We start from the raw sequence: 19,408 nt of genomic DNA, 5'->3' as shown, positions 1-19,408 counted from the left end.
CGCCCAACTCAGTATGCTATTCAAATATCACCAAAACTAGTTTTATATAGATGTTGCATACTTTTAAGCGCATCTTTTTGGTGAGCTGCTTAAACTTACTATCGCCTTCCTACAGTGTCGCTCAAATATTCCAGGTTTCAGTACCACTTAAAAAAGTTACAAACAAACATACATACATACAAGTAAAGCTAATAAAAGTGTATTAAAAAGGGAAGAATGCCACGTAAGCGACCAATGAAATTTGTGAAGTTTGCGGAGACCATGCTGTATCAGTTCGTGTAGCACAACAAAAGCTCGCTAGCTTTCGTTCTGGATATTTCGAAATTTAGATTTACACTGTTGAAAGTTTTACATTGATGAAATAATGTCTCTAGCGGAAAAATGGCAAAAAGTGGTCGACCAAAATGGTACATATTTATTTGTTAGTAGTATAAATATAAAAAAAAAAGTTGAAGTTTGATTAGAAATACGAAAACACTTTTTCGACTACCATAGTATGAATGTATGTACCTCTTATTCCACTGCGAAATTTAACTTATTTTTCTTTTTAGAATAAAATAAACAATTATATTCTACAATCTTTTAGTAATTTGACAGATAACGCTATAATTGCTTACCGATTGAGCCAAACTCTACCTCCCTCTCTCCCTTCCTCAGACAAAATAAACAATGCTTGGAAGCGCGCAGCAGGTTTTTGAACGTATATAAGGGCATGAAAGTATGAATAATTCATAGTTGAGATTTCGACACCAAAGAAATTAAGAACTAATCGCTGAGCTCCATTAAGAGAACTACAGTTCATATAAAGATGGCCAAGTTATACATTTCTAGTGTTTTGCTTGTGATTGCTGCCTGCGTTTCGAACATCAACGCTGATGGAGCTGAGGGTGGTGTAGCCACCACGATTTCAGCACACCCCTATGTCGTCTCGCTACAGGGTACCGACGGCTCAAAAGTCTGTGGTGGTGTCTTAATTGATACAAAGACGGTTGTCACTGCAGCACAGTGTTTGAATTTCTACGACGTATCACAGCTGGTGGTCGGTGTCAGCAATGGCGCTAAAGTCGTGAAAATTGCCAGCAGCACCTTCAATTCAGGTTTTGATTTCACCACCATGGAGAATGATGTGGCCTTAGTGAAATTGGCTGAAGCAGTGAGCGTTGGTACCATCGCAGTGGCCAGCGAACAACCAACAAATGGAATTAGTGGTGTAGTGACCACCTGGGACGCCAGCAACAACTTGGTAGATATTGCGGAGACTGTCATTGGCACCTCGGAATGTGGTTCAGGTGACTACAGCTACAGTGAAGATGAAATCTTATCCACAATGTTGTGCGGACTTGCGACTAATGCAAATGCTTGTGGCGCTTTACCCGGAAGTCCTTTGATTGCAAACAGTCAATTGGTTGGTTTGGTTTCCTGGGGATATGGTTGTGGCAACAAGGGTAATCCAGCTGTCTTCACAGATATTCCATCTTTAGCATCGTGGATCTCCAGCTCTGCAAAGTCCTTGTAATATGGAGCTACTTTTCTCCATATAAAATTTAATTAAATAAAATAAGGTTAAATCTAAAATAAAATTTGTTTATAATTCATTTCTTACCTGATTCTTAATTCATTCAGCAGAAAACTTATCAGTAAGTAATATGAGCAACACTTAACGGGGTAAAAGCTCAAAAAACGATTCGTTTGAAATCATACCAAACAGACAAGATAATCTTGTTTGGTGATTATCGGCCTTGGAAGTGGTTTGAACTGGTTCATTCTTTTTAGACAATAATCTTTTGTGTTCTACATACATACTTGTAAACAAACCACTGTGCGTCACCAGTAACAATGCGCTCCAAAAATGGGTCACTCTTTGACGTTTGATAAGAAAATCACAGTCGTTAATGCGACGTAGCAAATTTCATTGTGTAAGAACGTGAGGATTCCATATGTCAAGCTTTGAAATCAATCCTAGACGCTTCATGTGTTTGTAAACGGTCGCGTTAGACAAATTAAAATTTTCAGAAATCTCTCGAGTTGTTATTCGCCAATTTACATCGACCAATGACTTTATTTTATTCACATTGGCCTCAAAAGTCCTTCCGGAACGAAATTTTGCAAATCAATTGTTACATTGGCGTTCGGTCAACACATTTTATCCGCACACATCACATAATTTTCGCCTTGTTTGAATTGTATTTTTTCCATTATATAATTAAATAGCTTTTCTCGATTTTTCATCATCGGCAGGGCACCAAATAAAAATTATTTCTAAAAATTTAAGAATTTTTTTTTACAAACAAGCCTTATTATATCAGATGTTCAATCTATAAGCATAAGGCGGTGAAGTGTGAAGTTGGCTGCGAAAAAATTCAATAAGATCAGCTGTTCTCATCAAACGAAATTACGTAGTGAACGATCCACTATATTACCAAGTAATGAAGGACTAAGTAAGGTGGTGTACGAATAATTTAAACTCTTGCAACTTACTAGCCAGGGAACTACCGTGATGCCATCACCAACCATATGGAATAAAGTCACCCGGATGTTATCTTCCGATTTCTACCATTCTTACATTGTCGGTAGGGGTGCTTAAGGGATTTATTCTTAATGGTTATTGTAGCCTTAGTATTCTAGGAGTTGTATACATTAAACTTATTTCCTTTTACCTATTCAATAGTTACAGCTTGTGCTTGGACGGACGGACAGACAGACAGTAATACGGATTTCCACTCGTTTGGTCATCCAGATCATTTATATTTATACAATCCTATATCTATCTCGCTTAGGTGAACAAAACTATACGAGTATTATACTCTGTAGCAACATGTCGCAAGAGTTATATACTCTTTCATATACACAAAGAAAAAATCTTAATTTAATATATTGGATATATGAGGAAAAAGACAACCAGACAGTCGGAAGTAATTTTATCAAAAATATGAGCTTTAGACCAAGGTCTAGACCGATTTCACGCATACTCAAAGCGAAACAATATTTTGTTTAATAATACATGGTCAATTATATTCCTTACCTCTGTTGGTTGCTATCATAAAATTTAGGTGGAAGTTTGGAAATCACTATATCTGTTGTACTATGGTTATGGTATGGTCTGAACTGATTGCATTAAATTTTGGCATTATTCGTTATGCTAACAAGTTTAACAAATTTTGCTAAGAGATAACATATTGACCAAAATATGTGGTACAAAGTCAAGCAGAAGTTCGAAAGTTATCATGTTGAGTAAGTAAATGTAAGGGACTATAGGAAGTATTAACTCGATTTAACCCATTTTTAACAGAAGAGCACAAAATTATTGGAAAAATATTATCTCACAGTTTTAACCACATTTTCGGTAAAAATCAGTTATAAGCACTAAGCCCTGGAGAGGAATAACACTACTAAGTATGGTGAATAAAATAATAACGCATATAATTCACAAAAGGTTATCTGATTCGCTGATGCATGGGCTACGTAAAGAACAAGCTGGTTTCAGACCCCATTGCTCATGTGTCGATCACATCAACACCTTACGAATGATTGTAGAGCAGTCGGTAGAGTGGCGAACTCCTCTATACCTTTGCTTTATCGATTTTGAGAAAGCGTTTGACACTCTCAAACATGATGCAATTTGGAGAGCCCTTGTATGCAAAGGAGTTCCGGAAAAATTAATTAACCTAATAAAACAGCTGTACTCAGGAGCTAGTTGTCGAGTAAGGTGTGGAAATATTTTAAGTAGCGGAATTCAAGTCAGGACTGGTGTCAGGCAGGGGTGCGTGCTATGTATCTCCCCTTTTATTCAATTTGATATTGGATTTGGTGATGCGTCAATAGTGTGCGACTAATAGAGGAATATCTTGGGGTTTAAGCGGTAGCTCTGTCTGTTTTCCCATAAATATTCGCACATTTCCTTGAAACTAGAAGCTGTTAGTGATCTCGCCGCATAAACTGGACTTAAAATTAATATAGCGAAGACAAAATTCACGCGCATCAACACAACCGAAAAGCCAAAAATACAGATCGCTGGAACATGTCTCGAAGAAGTCGAGGAGTTCTGCTATTTAGGTAGCATCATATCTAAAAACGGTGGACCAGCAGCCGATATACGAAACCGTATATCCAAAGGTCGCGCTACCTTCGGAATGTTGGATAAAGTCTGGAGATCAACACATATATCCGTACCAGAGAGCTGCAACGAGTATGATAAAATCAGAACAAACAGTCGTGCCAAAAACACAATCAAATCAATTCAGTTCAGCATAGACAACATTGTTAATCAATTCGTGTATCTGCCAGCGTCAACTGACCTGATGCAACACAAACAATCTGTTCTTCGGCAATCACGATCGTGTAAACGTATGGCTGGCTTCGGTTGCAATCGTATCATATGATACTGATTTGAATCATGTGTCACTGATTTGAATCATGTGTGGCAAAAAATGTATCAGCTTTGAAAATGTTCGCGTGTTACAAATTTTCGAAGCGTAAACAATGGAAATTGCATCGAATACGTACATATGTATGTACATACATATATACATACATTTGTTGTATGTATGTATGTACTCGATGGAATTTCCATTTTACATATAACATATATACATTCATACATACATGTGTATACAAACATACATATGTAGTTGAAATAGAACAGAAGTGCACTAGAGAAAATCAGTGTTTAGGGGATGATATACAAACCGAACGCTGTCGATCATTTCAATCATTGAAGCATGAGTTTGCATCACTTTGGGTATTTTCTGCTGATACGAATGTTCATAAACAAATCAGGTATAAGCCGATCGCTAGTGATACAAAGTTGTTCTCTATCGCTGATTTGAAGACAAACAGTTCGCTTCGTGTACATGAACTGAACTGACAGAATCAGACAGAGTAACGGATCAGTACTTAAGTATACACAAAAATTTATTACTCGTTGCAGTTCTCTGATCCGTACGCACGAAGCTTAAAATATTCGATTCAAGCGTGAAATCCGTTGTATTATATGGCTGCGAGACGTGGAATATTGCAGCGAATGTTTTACAATCACTGCAATCCTTTTGTAATCGATGTCTTCGAAAAATTTTGCGGATATTCTGGCCTAACGTTATTAGCAATATTAATTTCTGGACCGTAACTAAACAGCTACCGGTCCGTATCGAAATTCGACGTCGTAAATGGAAATGGATCGGCCACACTATACGAAAGCCTTAAGACGACATTAGCAGAACAGCGCTAGATTGGAATCTACCGAAGACGCGGGAGACCAGCCAACACCTGGAGACGGGAAGTCGGAGCAGAAGCACAGAGAAGTGGTTATTCTTGGAAAGAAATTAAATTTATAGCTCCAAATAAAATTAATTATAAGTTGTTTATTGAGGCCCTATGTTCCACCTAGAAACTACGTGAAAATATATATGTATGTATATATACTAACGTTCATATATTCGAAATTTGGGGGTTTGAACAGTTATGGTCCAAATTTGAATTTTTTAGTCGAGAGATAGCACACCTAAGGGGGATTGTTTGTGTAAAATTTTATTCCGATAACTTCATTGGTGCTTGAAATTGTGATATATGGTGTGTAGGAGGAGACTTAGTCCGATTACCGATATATGGAGTATGGGTCAGGTTATCAATCGATTTTATCCTTTTTTGTGTGCAAAAGTCGATTTTGGTAGATTTGGTAGATTCAATCCTAGTTTTTAAAAAGTTTCATCTACAAATGCCTCTCCATACTTCACTAGACTAAAATACAGTTTAATAACTTAATTTTTGATATGACTGTACCTATTTAAAAATTTCCGCTTAACGGCATTTTGTGCACGTAGCAATTATCCAAGAAACACACAATTTTTACTCAAGTTATCGCTAGCACGGGCGGGCGAACAGACAGTAAACAAAACGATATTCAAATAATTTGATTATTAATTGCTTAGCTAGTTCAGGCTGAATAGACACACAAATTACGGTTTGAGTTATTATTTGCACAGTTGTATGTCGTTAGTTCGGGGTAAGTAAAAGGAAAAGTGCTTATGGTTATTTGTGAAACGAAATCTCCTTGTTATTTGCAGACAAAATTTAACAAAAATAATTAAAATTTAGTAACATAAGTAGCGGCTGCTAGTTCTATATTAATAATGTCAGTAATAAATAATATGTTCGGGTGTGCAAAGCGGCGGCAGGCACAGGAAAACACTTTTATGCGATTGGATAATGAAAAACATTGAGTAAAAAAAATACCCAGATTGAGCGATTACATTATATTATATGATGGAAGTCCCCATTTTAAAACTTCTTTACAAAATTTATCTAGACTTTTAATTTGTGGCATCAGAAGTTTTATTATTATTAATGTTTTTCTATTTCATTTTATTACTTTTGTTGCTTTTATTATTAAAAGGAAATAGTCAAAAATAAAAAAAACATATGTATGTCCTGACGAAGAAAAAAGGCAGACTTATTGATAAAAAAAATTATACACAAAATTGACACCCGTTATTATGAAAAGTGACTAAAACCTCATATATTGGGTAATCGAAAAAGTCTTTTCGCTGTCGTATATCTCCAGTGCTACCAGTCGCATTGTATCATACCATATCGTGTTGGAAAGGTGAGATTTTAAGCTTCATTTAACCAAAAAAAATAAAAAATAAAATTCAGGGAAGTTGAAAAAAAGTTACAGCTTTTCAAAAATGAGTGAAAATAATGAAGAAATTCGCTATAATTTGAAATTTTTGTATAAAAAAGGGAAGGAATGCCACGTAAGCGACCAATGAAATTTGTGAAGTTTGCGGAGACCATGCTGTATCAGTTCGTGTAGCACAACAATAGCTCGCTAGCTTTCGTTCTGGAAATTTCGATTTACACTGTTGAAAGTTTTACACTGATGGAATAATGTCTCTAGCGGAAAAATGGCAAAAAGTGGTCGACCAAAATGGTACATATTTGTTTGTTTATTTATTTATTAGTAGAATAAATATAAAAAAAAAGTTGAAGTTTGATTAGAAATACGAAAACACTTTTTCGACTACCATAGTATGAATGTATGTACCTCTTATTCCACTGCGAAATTTAACTTATTTTTCTATTTAGAATAAAATAAACAATTATATTCTACAATCTTTTAGTAATTTAACAGATAACGCTACAATTGCTTACCGATTGAGCCAAACTCTACCACCCTCTCTCCCTTCGGCAGACAAAATAAACAATGCTTAGAAGCGCGCAGCAGGCTTTTGAGCGTATATAAGGGCATGAAAGTATGAATAGTTTATAGTTGAGATTTCGACACCAAAGAAATTAAGAACTAATCGCTGAGCTCCGTTAGACTAAAGTCAAAATAAAGATGGCCAAGTTATACATTTCTAGTGTTTTGCTGGTGATCGCTGCCTGCGTTTCGAACATCAACGCTGATGGAGCTGAGGGTGGTGTAGCCACCACAATTTCAGCACACCCCTATGTCGTCTCGCTACAGGGTACCGACGGCTCAAAAGTCTGTGGTGGTGTCTTAATTGATACAAAGACGGTTCTCACTGCAGCACAGTGTTTGAATTTCTACGACGTATCACAGCTGGTGGTCGGTGTCAGCAATGGCGCTAAAGTCGTGAAAATTGCCAGCAGCACCTTCAATTCAGGTTTTGATTTCACCACCATGGAGAATGATGTGGCCCTAGTGAAATTGGCTGAAGCAGTGATCGTTGGTACCATCGCAGTGGCCAGCGAACAACCAACAAATGGAATTAGTGGTGTGGTGACCACCTGGGACGCCAGCAACAACTTGGTAGATATTGCGGAGACTGTCATTGGCACCTCGGAATGTGGTTCAGGTGACTACAGCTACAGTGAAGATGAAATCTTATCCACAATGTTGTGCGGACTTGCGACTAATGCAAATGCTTGTGGCGCTTTACCCGGAAGTCCTTTGATTGCAAACAAGAAATTGGTTGGTTTGGTTTCCTGGGGTTATGGTTGTGGCAACAAGGGTAATCCAGCTGTCTTCACAGATATTCCATCTTTAGCATCGTGGATCTCCAGCTCTGCAAAGTCTTTGTAATATGGAGCTACTTTTCTCCATATAAAATTTAATTAAATAAAATAAGGTTAAATCTAAAATAAAATTTGTTTATAATTCATTTCTTACCTGATTCTTAATTCATTCAGCAGAAAACTTATCAGTAAGTAATGTGAGCAACACTTAACGGGGTAAAAGCTCAAAAAACGATTCCTTTGAAATCATACCAAACAGACAAGATAACCTTGTTTGGTGATTATCGGCCTTGGAAGTGGTTTGAACTGGTTCATTCTTTTAAGACAATAATCTTTTGTGTTTTACATATGTACATACTTGTAAACAAACCACTGTGCGTCACCAGTAACAATGCGCTCCAAAAATGGGTCACTCTTTGACGTTTGATAAGAAAATCACAGTCGTTAATGCGACGTAGCAAATTTCATTATGTAAGAACGTGAGGATCCCATATGTCAAGCTTTGAAATCAATCCTAGACGCTTCATGTGTTTGTAAACGGTCGCGTTAGACAAATTAAAATTTTCAGAAATCTCTCGAGTTGTTATTCGCCAATTTACATCGACCAATGATTTTATTTTATTCACATTGGCCTCAAAAGTCCTTCCAAGATCGAAATTGCCGGAACGAAATTTTGCAAATCAATTGTTACATTGGCGTTCGGTCAACACATTTTATCCGCACACATCACATAATTTTCGCCTTGTTTGAATTGTATTTTTTCCATTATATAATTAAATAGCTTTTCTCGATTTTTCATCATCGACAGGGCACCAAATAAAAATTATTCTTAAAAATTTAAGATTTTTTTTTTACAAACAAGCCTTATTATATCAGATGTTCAAATCTATAAGCATAAGGCGGTGAAGTGTGAAGTTGGCTGCGAAAAAATTCAATAAGATCAGCTGTTCTCATCAAACGAAATTACGTAGTGAACGATCCACTATATTACCAAGTAATGAAGGACTAAGTAAGGTGGTGTACGAATAATTTAAACTCTTGCAACTTACTAGATTCAAAGTCAGGGAACTACCGTGGTGCCATCACCAACCATATGGAATAAAGTCACCCGGATGTTATCTTCCGATTTCTACCATTTTTACATTGTCGGTAGGGGTGCTTAAGGGATTTATTCTTAGTGGTTATTGTAGCCTTGGTATTCTAGGAGTTGTATACATTAAACCTATTTCCTTTTACCTATTCAATAGTTACAGCTTGTGCTTGGACGGACGGGCAGACAGACAGTAATACTCATTTCCACTCGTTTGGTCATCCAGATCATTTATATTTATACAATCCTATATCTACCTCGCTTAGGTGAACAAAACTATACGAGTATTATACTGTGTTGCAACATGTCGCAAGAGTTATATACTCTTTCATATACACAAAGTAAAAATCTTAATTTAATATATTGGATATATGAGGAAAAGACAACCAGACAGTCGGAAGTAATTTTATCAAGAATATGAGCTTTAGACCAAGGTCTAGACCGATTTCACGCATACTCAAAGCGAAACAATATTTTGTTTAATAATACATGGTCAATTATATTCCTTACCTCTGTTGGTTGCTATCATAAAATTTAGGTGGAAGTTTGGAAATCACTATATCTGTTGTACTATGGTTATGGTATGGTCTGAACTGATTGCATTAAATTTTGGCATTATTCGTTATGCTAACAAGTTCAACTAATTTTGCTAAGAGATTTAACATATTGACCAAAATATGTGGTATAAAGTCAAGCAGAAGTTCGAAAGTTATCATGTTGAGTAAGTAAATGTAAGGGACTATAGGAAGTATTAACTCGATTTAACCAATTTTTAACACAAGAGCACAAAATTATTGGAAAAATATTATCTCACAGTTTTAACCACATTTTCGGTAAAAATCAGTTATAAGCACTAAGCCCTGGAGAGGAATAACACTACTAAGTATGGTGAATAAAATAATAACGCATATAATTCACAAAAGGTTATCTGATTCGCTGATGCATGGGCTACGTAAAGAACAAGCTGGTTTCAGACCCCATTGCTCATGTGTCGATCACATCAACACCTTACGAGTGATTGTAGAGCAGTCGGTAGAGTGGCGAACTCCTCTCTACCTTTGCTTTATCGATTTTGAGAAAGCGTTTGACACTCTCAAACATGATGCGATTTGGAGAGCCCTTGTATGCAAAGGAGTTCCGGAAAAATTAATTAACCTAATAAAACAGCTGTACTCAGGAGCTAGTTGTCGAGTAAGGTGTGGAAATATTTTAAGTAGCGGAATTCAAGTCAGGACTGGTGTCAGGCAGGGGTGCGTGCTATCTCCCCTTTTATTCAATTTGGTATTGGATTTGGTGATGCGTCAATAGTGTGCGACTAATAGAGGAATATCTTGGGGTTTAAGCGGTAGCTCTGTCTGTTGTCCCATAAATATTTGCACATTTCCTTGAAACTAGAAGCTGTTAGTGATCTCGCCGCACAAACTGGACTTAAAATTAATATAGCGAAGACCAAATTCACGCGCATCAACACAACCGAAAAGCCAAACCTACAGATCGCTGGAACATGTCTCGAGGAAGTCGACGAGTTCTGCTATTTAGGTAGCAGCATATCTAAAAACGGTGGACCAGCAGCCGATATACGAAACCGTATATCCAAAGGTCGCGCTACCTTCGGAATGTTGGATAAAGTCTGGAGATCAACACATATATCCATACGCACGAAGCTTAAAATATTCGATTCAAGCGTGAAATCCGTTGATTTATATGGCTGCGAGACGTGGAATATTGCAGCGAATGTTTTACAATCACTGCAATCCTTTTGTAATCGATGTCTTCGAAAAATTTTGCGGATATTCTGGCCTAACGTTATTAGCAATATTAATTTCTGGACCGTAACTAAACAGCTACCGGTCCGTATCGAAATTCGCCATCGTAAATGGAAATGGATCGGCCACACTATACGAAAGCCTTAAGACGACATTAGCAGAACAGCGCTAGATTGGAATCTACTGAAGACGCGGGACACCAGCCAACACCTGGAGACGGGAAGTCGAAGCAGAAGCACAGAGAAGAAGTCTTGGAAAGAAATTAAATTTATAGCTGTAAATAAAATTAATTATAAGTTGTTTATTGAGGCCCTATGTTCCACCTAGGAACTACGTGAAAATATATATGTATATATACTAAGGTGCATATATTCGAAATGTGGGGGCTTGAACAGTTATGGTCCAAATTTGACATTTTTTAGTCGAGAGATAGCACAACCTAAGGAGGATTGCTTGTGTAAAATTTTATTCCGATAACTTCATTGGTGCTTGAAATTGTAATGTATGGTGTGTAGGAGGGGATTTAGTCCGATTACCGATATATGGAGTATGGGTCAGGTTATCAATCGATTTTATCATTTTTTGTGTGCAAAAGTCGATTTTGGTAGATTTGGTAGATTCAATCCTAGTTTTTAAAAAATTTAATCTACAAATGCCCCTCCATACTTCACTATGGTAGACCAAAATACAGTTTTGCATCTTAATTTTTGGTATGACTGTACCTATTTAAAAATTTCCGCTTAACGGCATTTTGTGCACGTAGCAATTATCCAAGAAACACACAATTTTTACTCAAGTTATCGCTAGCACGGGCGGGCGAACAGACAGTAAACAAAACGATATTCAAATAATTTGATTATTAATTGCTTAGCTAGTTCAGGCTGAATAGACACACAAATTACGGTTTGAGTTATTATTTGCACAGTTGTATGTCGTTAGTTCGGGGTAAGTAAAAGGAAAAGTGCTTATGGTTATTTGTGAAACGAAATCTCCTTGTTATTTGCAGACAAAATTTAACAAAAATAATTAAAATTTAGTAACATAAGTTTCGGCTGCTAGTTCTATATTAATAATGTCAGTAATAAATAATATGTTCGGGTGTGCAAAGCGGCGGCAGGCACAGGAAAACACTTTTATGCGATTGGATAATGAAAAACATTGAGTAAAAAAAATACCCAGATTGAGCGATTACATTATATTATATGATGGAAGTCCCCATTTTAAAACTTCTTTACAAAATTTATCTAGACTTTTAATTTGTGGCATCAGAAGTTTTATTATTATTAATGTTTTTCTATTTCATTTTATTACTTTTGTTGCTTTTATTATTAAAAGGAAATAGTCAAAAATAAAAAAAACATATGTATGTCCTGACGAAGAAAAAAGGCAGACTTATTGATAAAAAAAATTATACACAAAATTGACACCCGTTATTATGAAAAGTGACTAAAACCTCATATATTGGGTAGTCGAAAAAGTCTTTTCGCATTTTGTCCATAGATGTCGTTGCACTCGTATATCTCCAGTGCTACCAGTCGCATTGTATCATACCATATCGTGTTGGAAAGGTGAGATTTTAAGCTTCATTTAACCAAAAAAAATAAAAAATTAAATTCAGGGAAGTTGAAAAAAAGTTACAGCTTTTCAAAAATGAGTGAAAATAATGAAGAAATTCGCTATAATTTGAAATTTTTGTATAAAAAAGGGAAGGAATGCCACGTAAGCGACCAATGAAATTTGTGAAGTTTTCGGAGGCCATGCTGTATCAATTCGTGTAGCACAACAAAAGCTTGCTAGCTTTCGTTCTGGAAATTTCGATTTACACTGTTGAAAGTTTTACAGTGATGGAATAATGTCTCTAGCGGAAAAATGGCAAAAAATGGAACATATTTATTTGTTTATTTATTTGTTAGTATGAATATAAAAAAAAAGTTAAAGTTTGATTAGAAATACGAAAACACTTTTTCGACTACCATAGTATGAATGTATGTACCTCTTATTCTACTGCGAAATTTAACTTATTTTTCTTTTTAGAATAAAATAAACAATTATATTCTACAATCTTTTAGTAATTTAACAGATAACGCTATAATTGCTTACCGATTGAGCCAAACTCTACCATCCTCTCTCCCTTCGGCAGACAAAATAAACAATGCTTAGAAGCGCGCAGCAGGTTTTGAGCGTATATAAGGGCATGAAAGTATGAATAGTTTATAGTTGAGATTTCGACACCAAAGAAATTAAGAACTAATCGCTGAGCTCCATTAAGAGAACTACAGTTCATATAAAGATGGCCAAGTTATACATTTCTAGTGTTTTGCTCGTGATCGCTGCCTGCGTCTCTAACATCAACGCTGATGGAGCTGAGGGTGGTGTAGCCACCACGATTTCAGCACACCCCTATGTCGTCTCGCTACAGGGTACCGACGGCTCAAAAGTCTGTGGTGGTGTCTTAATTGATACAAAGACCGTTGTCACTGCAGCACAGTGTTTGAATTTCTACGATGTATCACAGCTGGTGGTCGGTGTCAGCAATGGCGCTAAAGTCGTGAAAATTGCCAGCAGCACCTTCAATTCAGGTTTTGATTTCACCACCATGGAGAATGATGTGGCCCTAGTGAAATTGGCTGAAGCAGTGAGCGTTGGTACCATCGCAGTGGCCAGCGAACAACCAACAAATGGAATTAGTGGTGTGGTGACCACCTGGGACGCCAGCAACAACTTGGTAGATATTGCGGAGACTGTCATTGGCACCTCGGAATGTGGTTCAGGTGACTACAGCTACAGTGAAGATGAAATCTTATCCACAATGTTGTGCGGACTTGCGACTAACGCAAATGCTTGTGGCGCTTTCCCCGGAAGTCCTTTGATTGCAAACAAGAAATTGGTTGGTTTGGTTTCCTGGGGTTATGGTTGTGGCAACAAGGGTAATCCAGCTGTCTTCACTGATATTCCATCTTTAGCATCGTGGATCTCCAGCTCGGCAAAGTCCTTGTAATATGGAGCTACTTTTCTCCATATAAAATTTAATTAAATAAAATGAGTTTATATCTAAAATAAATGTTGTTTATAATTCATTTGTTACCTGATTCTTAAATCATTCAGCTAAAAGCTTGCCAGTAATATGAGCTACTGAGTATCTCAAGGGCCACATAACAGATTAAATTAATTTAATGTAGACAATGTTGCTTTGAAGCTGACAATGGTTTCTATAACTCAAATTCCACGAAAGCCGATCTACTAATTATTTAATAAGCTCATGCTATTCCACCTTGCGGCTTTAAGATCATGCGGATTGTGGTATCTGACATAAGTGTATTTTTCCCCAATTGTGCTTTCGTTGCTTTTATGATAAACAACAACTTTAGAATCTATATTAGAATTAACTGACGTAGGCTTCAAGCAAGTAAACTCAACTTTAGCTACTACGTAATAGGCGATAGAACACCTGGACTCAACAATGTTGCCATACAACTATTGTCTAGTGCCTTAGAGATGATGTATTATATTACGACTCTTGTTTGGAACAATCAATTAAGCATCGAATTGCAGTAAATAGGTTTGTTCTCAATTAACTGCATTCTCTGTAAACAGTTAATACAGCACACATAATAAATATTGGACGCTTTTGATGGTATATAAAGGCACACGATTATCGAGTAGGGCATAGTTGAACATTTAACACCATAATTAACAGACTTAAACCTCGAAGTTAACTATAGTGGCTTTAAAATAGTTTATCTGTCAAAAAAAAAAAGAATGGCGAAGTTATTTGCTTGTACTATCCTGCTAGTGATCTTAGCATACTCTAGTAATACATTCGCCTCCGATATTGAAGGTGGTGTCCCGACGACCATACAAGCGCATCCCTACCTCGTTTCAATACAAGGTAAAGATGGTTCACCAATAATCTGTGGTGGTGCTTTGATTAATGAAAATACCGTTGTGACTGCTGCGCAATGCTTGGCTTTCTACGATGCTTCCCAACTGGCTGTCGGTGTAAATAATGGCGAAAAAATTGTTGAAATCGCGGCGCAAAGTTTCAATCCGCGATTTGATTTTGTCACCATGGAGAACGATGTGGCCGTTTTGAAATTAGCCGAATCAGTGGAAAGTGGTTCCATTGAGTTAGCCAGCGAACTGCCGGCAAACGGTGCCAAAGGTGTGGTGACCGGTTGGGCAGCCAACAACAGTCTCGTTGATGTTGCAGTGAGAACAATTGACGCCGAGGAATGTGGTTCCGGCGACTATAAGTACAGCGAGGATGAAGTGTTGAATACCATGTTGTGTGGCCTTGCTAGTAATCTGCAAGCTTGTAATGGTCAAGCTGGTGATCCATTAGTGGTTGATAAACAGCTGGTCGGTTTGGTTTCCTGGGGTTACGGTTGTGGCAACAAGGGCAATCCGGCTGTCTTCACTAATATTGCAGCCGAGCGCTCGTGGATCATTGAAACCGCTAATCAACTTTAAATTTATTGTATTATTATACATTTAGTTAATAAATTACAGTTATGATTGAAGCAGAAGACTGTATTTTATTGTGATAGTTAAACTTAATGATTGTATCGAAATTAGGCCTGTTTTGTGAGTTGTTCCGTGGTCTGTACTAGAGTTGTAAGCCAGTTGCAGTAAGTCTATTAAGCAATTCGCATTATCGTTAAACATCTGTTGTGGAACAAATATGCCGGTTTTTATCAATCGCTATATTTGATCACTAAAATGGATGTACGGGGTTTGTCCGGAAATTAAGAGGACCGAATCGATTTAAAAAAATTTATTGAACCAATGTTACAATTCTTTAAAAATCTTCAAAATAAGCTCCTTCTGCGTCGATGCAGCGCTGCCAGCGCATTTTCTAAACATTGAAGGCGTCACCGAAGGCATTCTCCGGAAAATCCTTGAGATCCGAGGTGCATGTTGCTTGGATACCCTCTGTCGTCTCAAAATGCTTTACCTTCATCGGCTTTTTCAGGCAAGGAAACAAAAAAAGGCCGGGGGGCACATCTGGGCTGTAGGGCGGCTGCGGAAGCGTTGTGATGTCGGCTTTGGTTAGGTAGCTGTGCACAAGAAAGGCGGTGTGAGCCGGGGCGTTGTTATGATGCAACTTCCAATCGACTCCGATGTCTTGTCGGACTCGATTGACCCTTTGTTTGAGCATCGTTTTCACTTTGGATTTGCTCATTTATCAGCGACATTTTCCCGACCCTCCAAAAAGGCCTGGTGCCAACGGAACAAAATGACCAGCCGCTCGTTCGTTATGTAGGAACTACCTTTACCGAATCCGGAGGAAATCCTTATTATCCTTACACCATATCAGGTTTTGGTGGGTTTAAATGACAGTCATTTCTGAGTCGGTTCGATTATTAGGAACGATGTTGGCCTGACTGTCTGACTAAGCCCGTGTGTTCGTTATGATTAACGTGAGTACCTGCCTGCGAAGACCTAACCTCACGGTGCTTTCTATTTCTAGAAGCACGTAGATCAATACAATGCGTTGATCAGCGCCCCAAAGCATAAATGCATTCAACACTCATACCTTGGAGAACCAAAGTATGAATGCATTCTGCACTTATACCTTGGTTCCAATTGGTTCGGGTGGATAGGGACACCCTAGCCGCCTTGGTCGGGTACGAGGCCGACCTAAAACCTCTGCCTTACTCTGGGTCCGGCACCCGGCCGCAATGCGACTCCACATTGGACAAAATGCCCTGCCTGCACTTAGGTACAAACCACAGCCACCACGAATCTCCACAAAGGGCCAAACCCAATGAGCAGATTGGAGTAAACCAGGTTATAGTCTCTGGTGAGACTTTGTAGCTTTTGCTACTACCAGTTGAGCTCCCAAAATCCCAAACTCAGTGACTAGTGACATTTGTCGCTTGAACAACAAATGTCTTTATCTTAGGAATTAATATAAAGTCAATAATATCATTTCTAGCTAATATTATAGCACTATTTCTGACTTAGACCATGCTGACATTTAAAACAAGACCTGCTATGTCGGACACAGTGCATGTGGATTTTAGTCGCCTCTTACGACAAGCGTGCCTTACCACGGGTATATTCTTCCCCCTCCACGCAGGGGCGATATTTTGTTGAAAGTTCATTGATTTTTTTGGTTTCTTATCAGTTCATTAACTTGCATTTATTTTTTAGACTTTTGTCGTGACTCTTTCGCTATTGAAACTAGTACTAAATCATTGCTATTAACTGTTTCAAATTATAAAAGTTAGTGCCTAAAAAAAGAGAAACATTTTAGCTTCGAAAGCTATTAATTGTCAGGAGTGGAGTTAAAACAGTGTTTGTTAAGATGTATACTTCGTTAGTTTGTCGTTTGTTGCTCGTGATTTCAGCGTTCGCCACTAGTACGTACGCTGATGGAATTGAAGGTGGCGTAGCCACTACAATTAAGGCCCACCCTTATCTCGTCTCCATACAGGGAACCGATGGCACACGCGTCTGCGTTGGCGCTCTAATCAGTTCCAATATTGTTGTTACTGCTGCTCAGTGTTTGACTTTCTACGATAGTTCCCAACTGGTTGTTGCCGTCAATAACGGTGGTCGAGTAGTAAAAATTGCCGCCAGTACTTTTGATATAAAATTCGATCCAGAAACTAATGCGTATGACGTGGCTCTTCTGAAGTTGGCAGAGTCCGTGAACGTGGGTACTATTAATGTAGCGAGCAAATTGCCGAAGACAGGTACTAGCGGCGTAGTCAGTGGTTGGGATGCAAAAAATAACTTGGTGGACATGACTGTGAGTGTCATAAGCCGAAAGGATTGCGTTTCTGGAAAGTATAGATATAGCAGTGACGATGTATTGACGAGCATGGTATGCGGCCTGGCTAAGAGTAACAATGCTTGCGGCGCATTAGGCGGTAGTCCTTTGGTTGTAAACAATGAATTGGTCGGTTTGGCTTCTTGGGGTAACGGCTGTGGTAATAAGGGGAATCCAGCTATTTATACTGATATACCATCTGTAAAATCATGGATTACAAAAACTGCTAAGAAATTGTAAAATCGTCTTCTATGTATAGATATACCTACACGAAAACAGCAAAGTGTTGCCTTCATAAGTTTATTAATAAAGTATTTGAAGGTAGTCTTAATCTTATCTATTGTCAACCAAGAAAGCTAAAATAGCAACAATGATTATTTTAAAATATTAATTAATCAGTAAAGAAATATGTCAAATAATGAAATAAGAAAATATATGTATATTCAATTTATCAACATGAAAAGTAAACTATAATTTAATTCGAAACTTGAGATAACTTTGTAGAATATTTTGCAAATGGTTCCCAAACTAATCACAGTTATTCTCATGGAAACTTTTTATTAAGAGTCGAAACAGTATTTGATTTTAAACAGTACTGTATACAGGCTCAATGAAAACTACGTCAACTAAGTCTATGCTTGACATCCGGCCAATACATACACAAATGTAGTATGAGGCAATGCTTTCTGCCACCCGGATTTTAGGTCATTGGAGCCAGACCAAACATCGCACGGAAACGGTATCATACTCGCTCTTGTTAATGAACTCAGTTTAAGCTGGCATTGCGACCGTGTAAAGGAGACCCACGAGCAACTAAACATATCATGTGGAGAAGATTAAACCAATGGTTCCGTGATGACAGTTCCAACGACGAAGTCTACATATTCACTGACGAATCCAAGGATGAAACAATAACAGGATCAAACTTATCCTGTAGTAATCCATACAACGTAGGTAGCTTCAAATTTAACGACTGCAACTTAGTCTTTCAGGTCGAAATTGTGGGTATAACAGAAGGTGCCAAGTGGACTTCTGCTCTAACCAGCCAGTTCAAAGACATTTTAGTGGATAGTTAAGCGGCAATTAAAGCTATTTGTTGCGCCAATACTAAGTCTCACTGCGTTAGGTTATGCAAGCAGGCAATAACTGGACTTTTAGTAGGTAACTCGAGGACAGCTGGAGACACAATTCCGCAAAGCTGCCATATTGACTTGTTTGAAGCAAAGAACAATAGAGGAGAGCTTAGTAACATTGTAGGGGTCATATCAGGGCACTTACCCTTAAGGTCATACCTTAAAAAATGAAAAAGTGGATTCGGCGGAATGCGAAACATGACCGGAAGATGATGAAATTCTCGAATATTAACTATGCGAGCGCCCGGCCTTCAGCCGGATGAGAAGGGACATTCAACACGGCTTTCAATACTCCAACTGAAGAGACATTGTGTAGCTACGGTGCTTTTCCACCGCAGGGTTTTTACCAAGTCCACTGGGCTGCTGAATAAGGCTTAAATTGGTAACCACCAGGAGAACAATGGATTTAATGATGATGTGAGTGGCCCTTTTCAACCAACCAACCGGACAGCATTGTAATCTGGTACCAAATTGATATGAACTTGTCCATACCTGGGCCATCCAAATATAACGGTATGTGTTTACAGTCAGTGCTACCGTCCTACTCATTATTGTTGACAACACTGAAGAAACAGATAATAAATTAGTTTCGCAAAAATAGTAAATCACTTTATCTACGCTTTTAATATAAACATATATTATTATCACTGAAACTTACCTAATTCTC

At 37.8% G+C, this 19,408-nt stretch overlaps 5 protein-coding genes across 5 annotated transcripts; all 5 read left to right on the top strand.

Moving 5' to 3' along the window:
- The first annotated feature begins 720 nt into the window (after positions 1–720).
- Positions 721–1,595, top strand: LOC126754894 (trypsin-like). Its single transcript, XM_050467098.1, has one exon. It carries the CDS (start codon positions 809–811, stop codon positions 1,514–1,516), a length of 708 nt encoding a protein of 235 aa, XP_050323055.1. The 5' UTR covers positions 721–808; the 3' UTR covers positions 1,517–1,595.
- A 5,684-nt stretch (positions 1,596–7,279) lies between these two features.
- On the top strand, positions 7,280–8,120 carry LOC126754893 (trypsin-like). The gene has a single exon (XM_050467097.1). The coding sequence runs from the start codon at positions 7,334–7,336 to the stop codon at positions 8,039–8,041; it is 708 nt and encodes a 235-aa protein (XP_050323054.1). The 5' UTR covers positions 7,280–7,333; the 3' UTR covers positions 8,042–8,120.
- A 4,937-nt stretch (positions 8,121–13,057) lies between these two features.
- LOC126754892 (trypsin-like) lies at positions 13,058–13,907 on the top strand. The gene has a single exon (XM_050467095.1). It carries the CDS (start codon positions 13,121–13,123, stop codon positions 13,826–13,828), a length of 708 nt encoding a protein of 235 aa, XP_050323052.1. The 5' UTR covers positions 13,058–13,120; the 3' UTR covers positions 13,829–13,907.
- Positions 13,908–14,485: 578 nt separating this feature from the next.
- Positions 14,486–15,356, top strand: LOC126754890 (trypsin theta-like). Its single transcript, XM_050467093.1, has one exon. It carries the CDS (start codon positions 14,590–14,592, stop codon positions 15,298–15,300), a length of 711 nt encoding a protein of 236 aa, XP_050323050.1. The 5' UTR covers positions 14,486–14,589; the 3' UTR covers positions 15,301–15,356.
- A 1,757-nt stretch (positions 15,357–17,113) lies between these two features.
- LOC126754891 (trypsin-like) lies at positions 17,114–18,040 on the top strand. Its single transcript, XM_050467094.1, has one exon. It carries the CDS (start codon positions 17,141–17,143, stop codon positions 17,846–17,848), a length of 708 nt encoding a protein of 235 aa, XP_050323051.1. The 5' UTR covers positions 17,114–17,140; the 3' UTR covers positions 17,849–18,040.
- The last annotated feature ends 1,368 nt before the right edge of the window (positions 18,041–19,408 follow it).

The sequence above is a fragment of the Bactrocera neohumeralis genome, chromosome 4 (assembly GCF_024586455.1).
Source record: "Bactrocera neohumeralis isolate Rockhampton chromosome 4, APGP_CSIRO_Bneo_wtdbg2-racon-allhic-juicebox.fasta_v2, whole genome shotgun sequence".
NCBI classification, from domain to species: domain Eukaryota; kingdom Metazoa; phylum Arthropoda; class Insecta; order Diptera; family Tephritidae; genus Bactrocera; species Bactrocera neohumeralis.
This window is presented reverse-complemented; position numbering and strand designations above follow the sequence as displayed.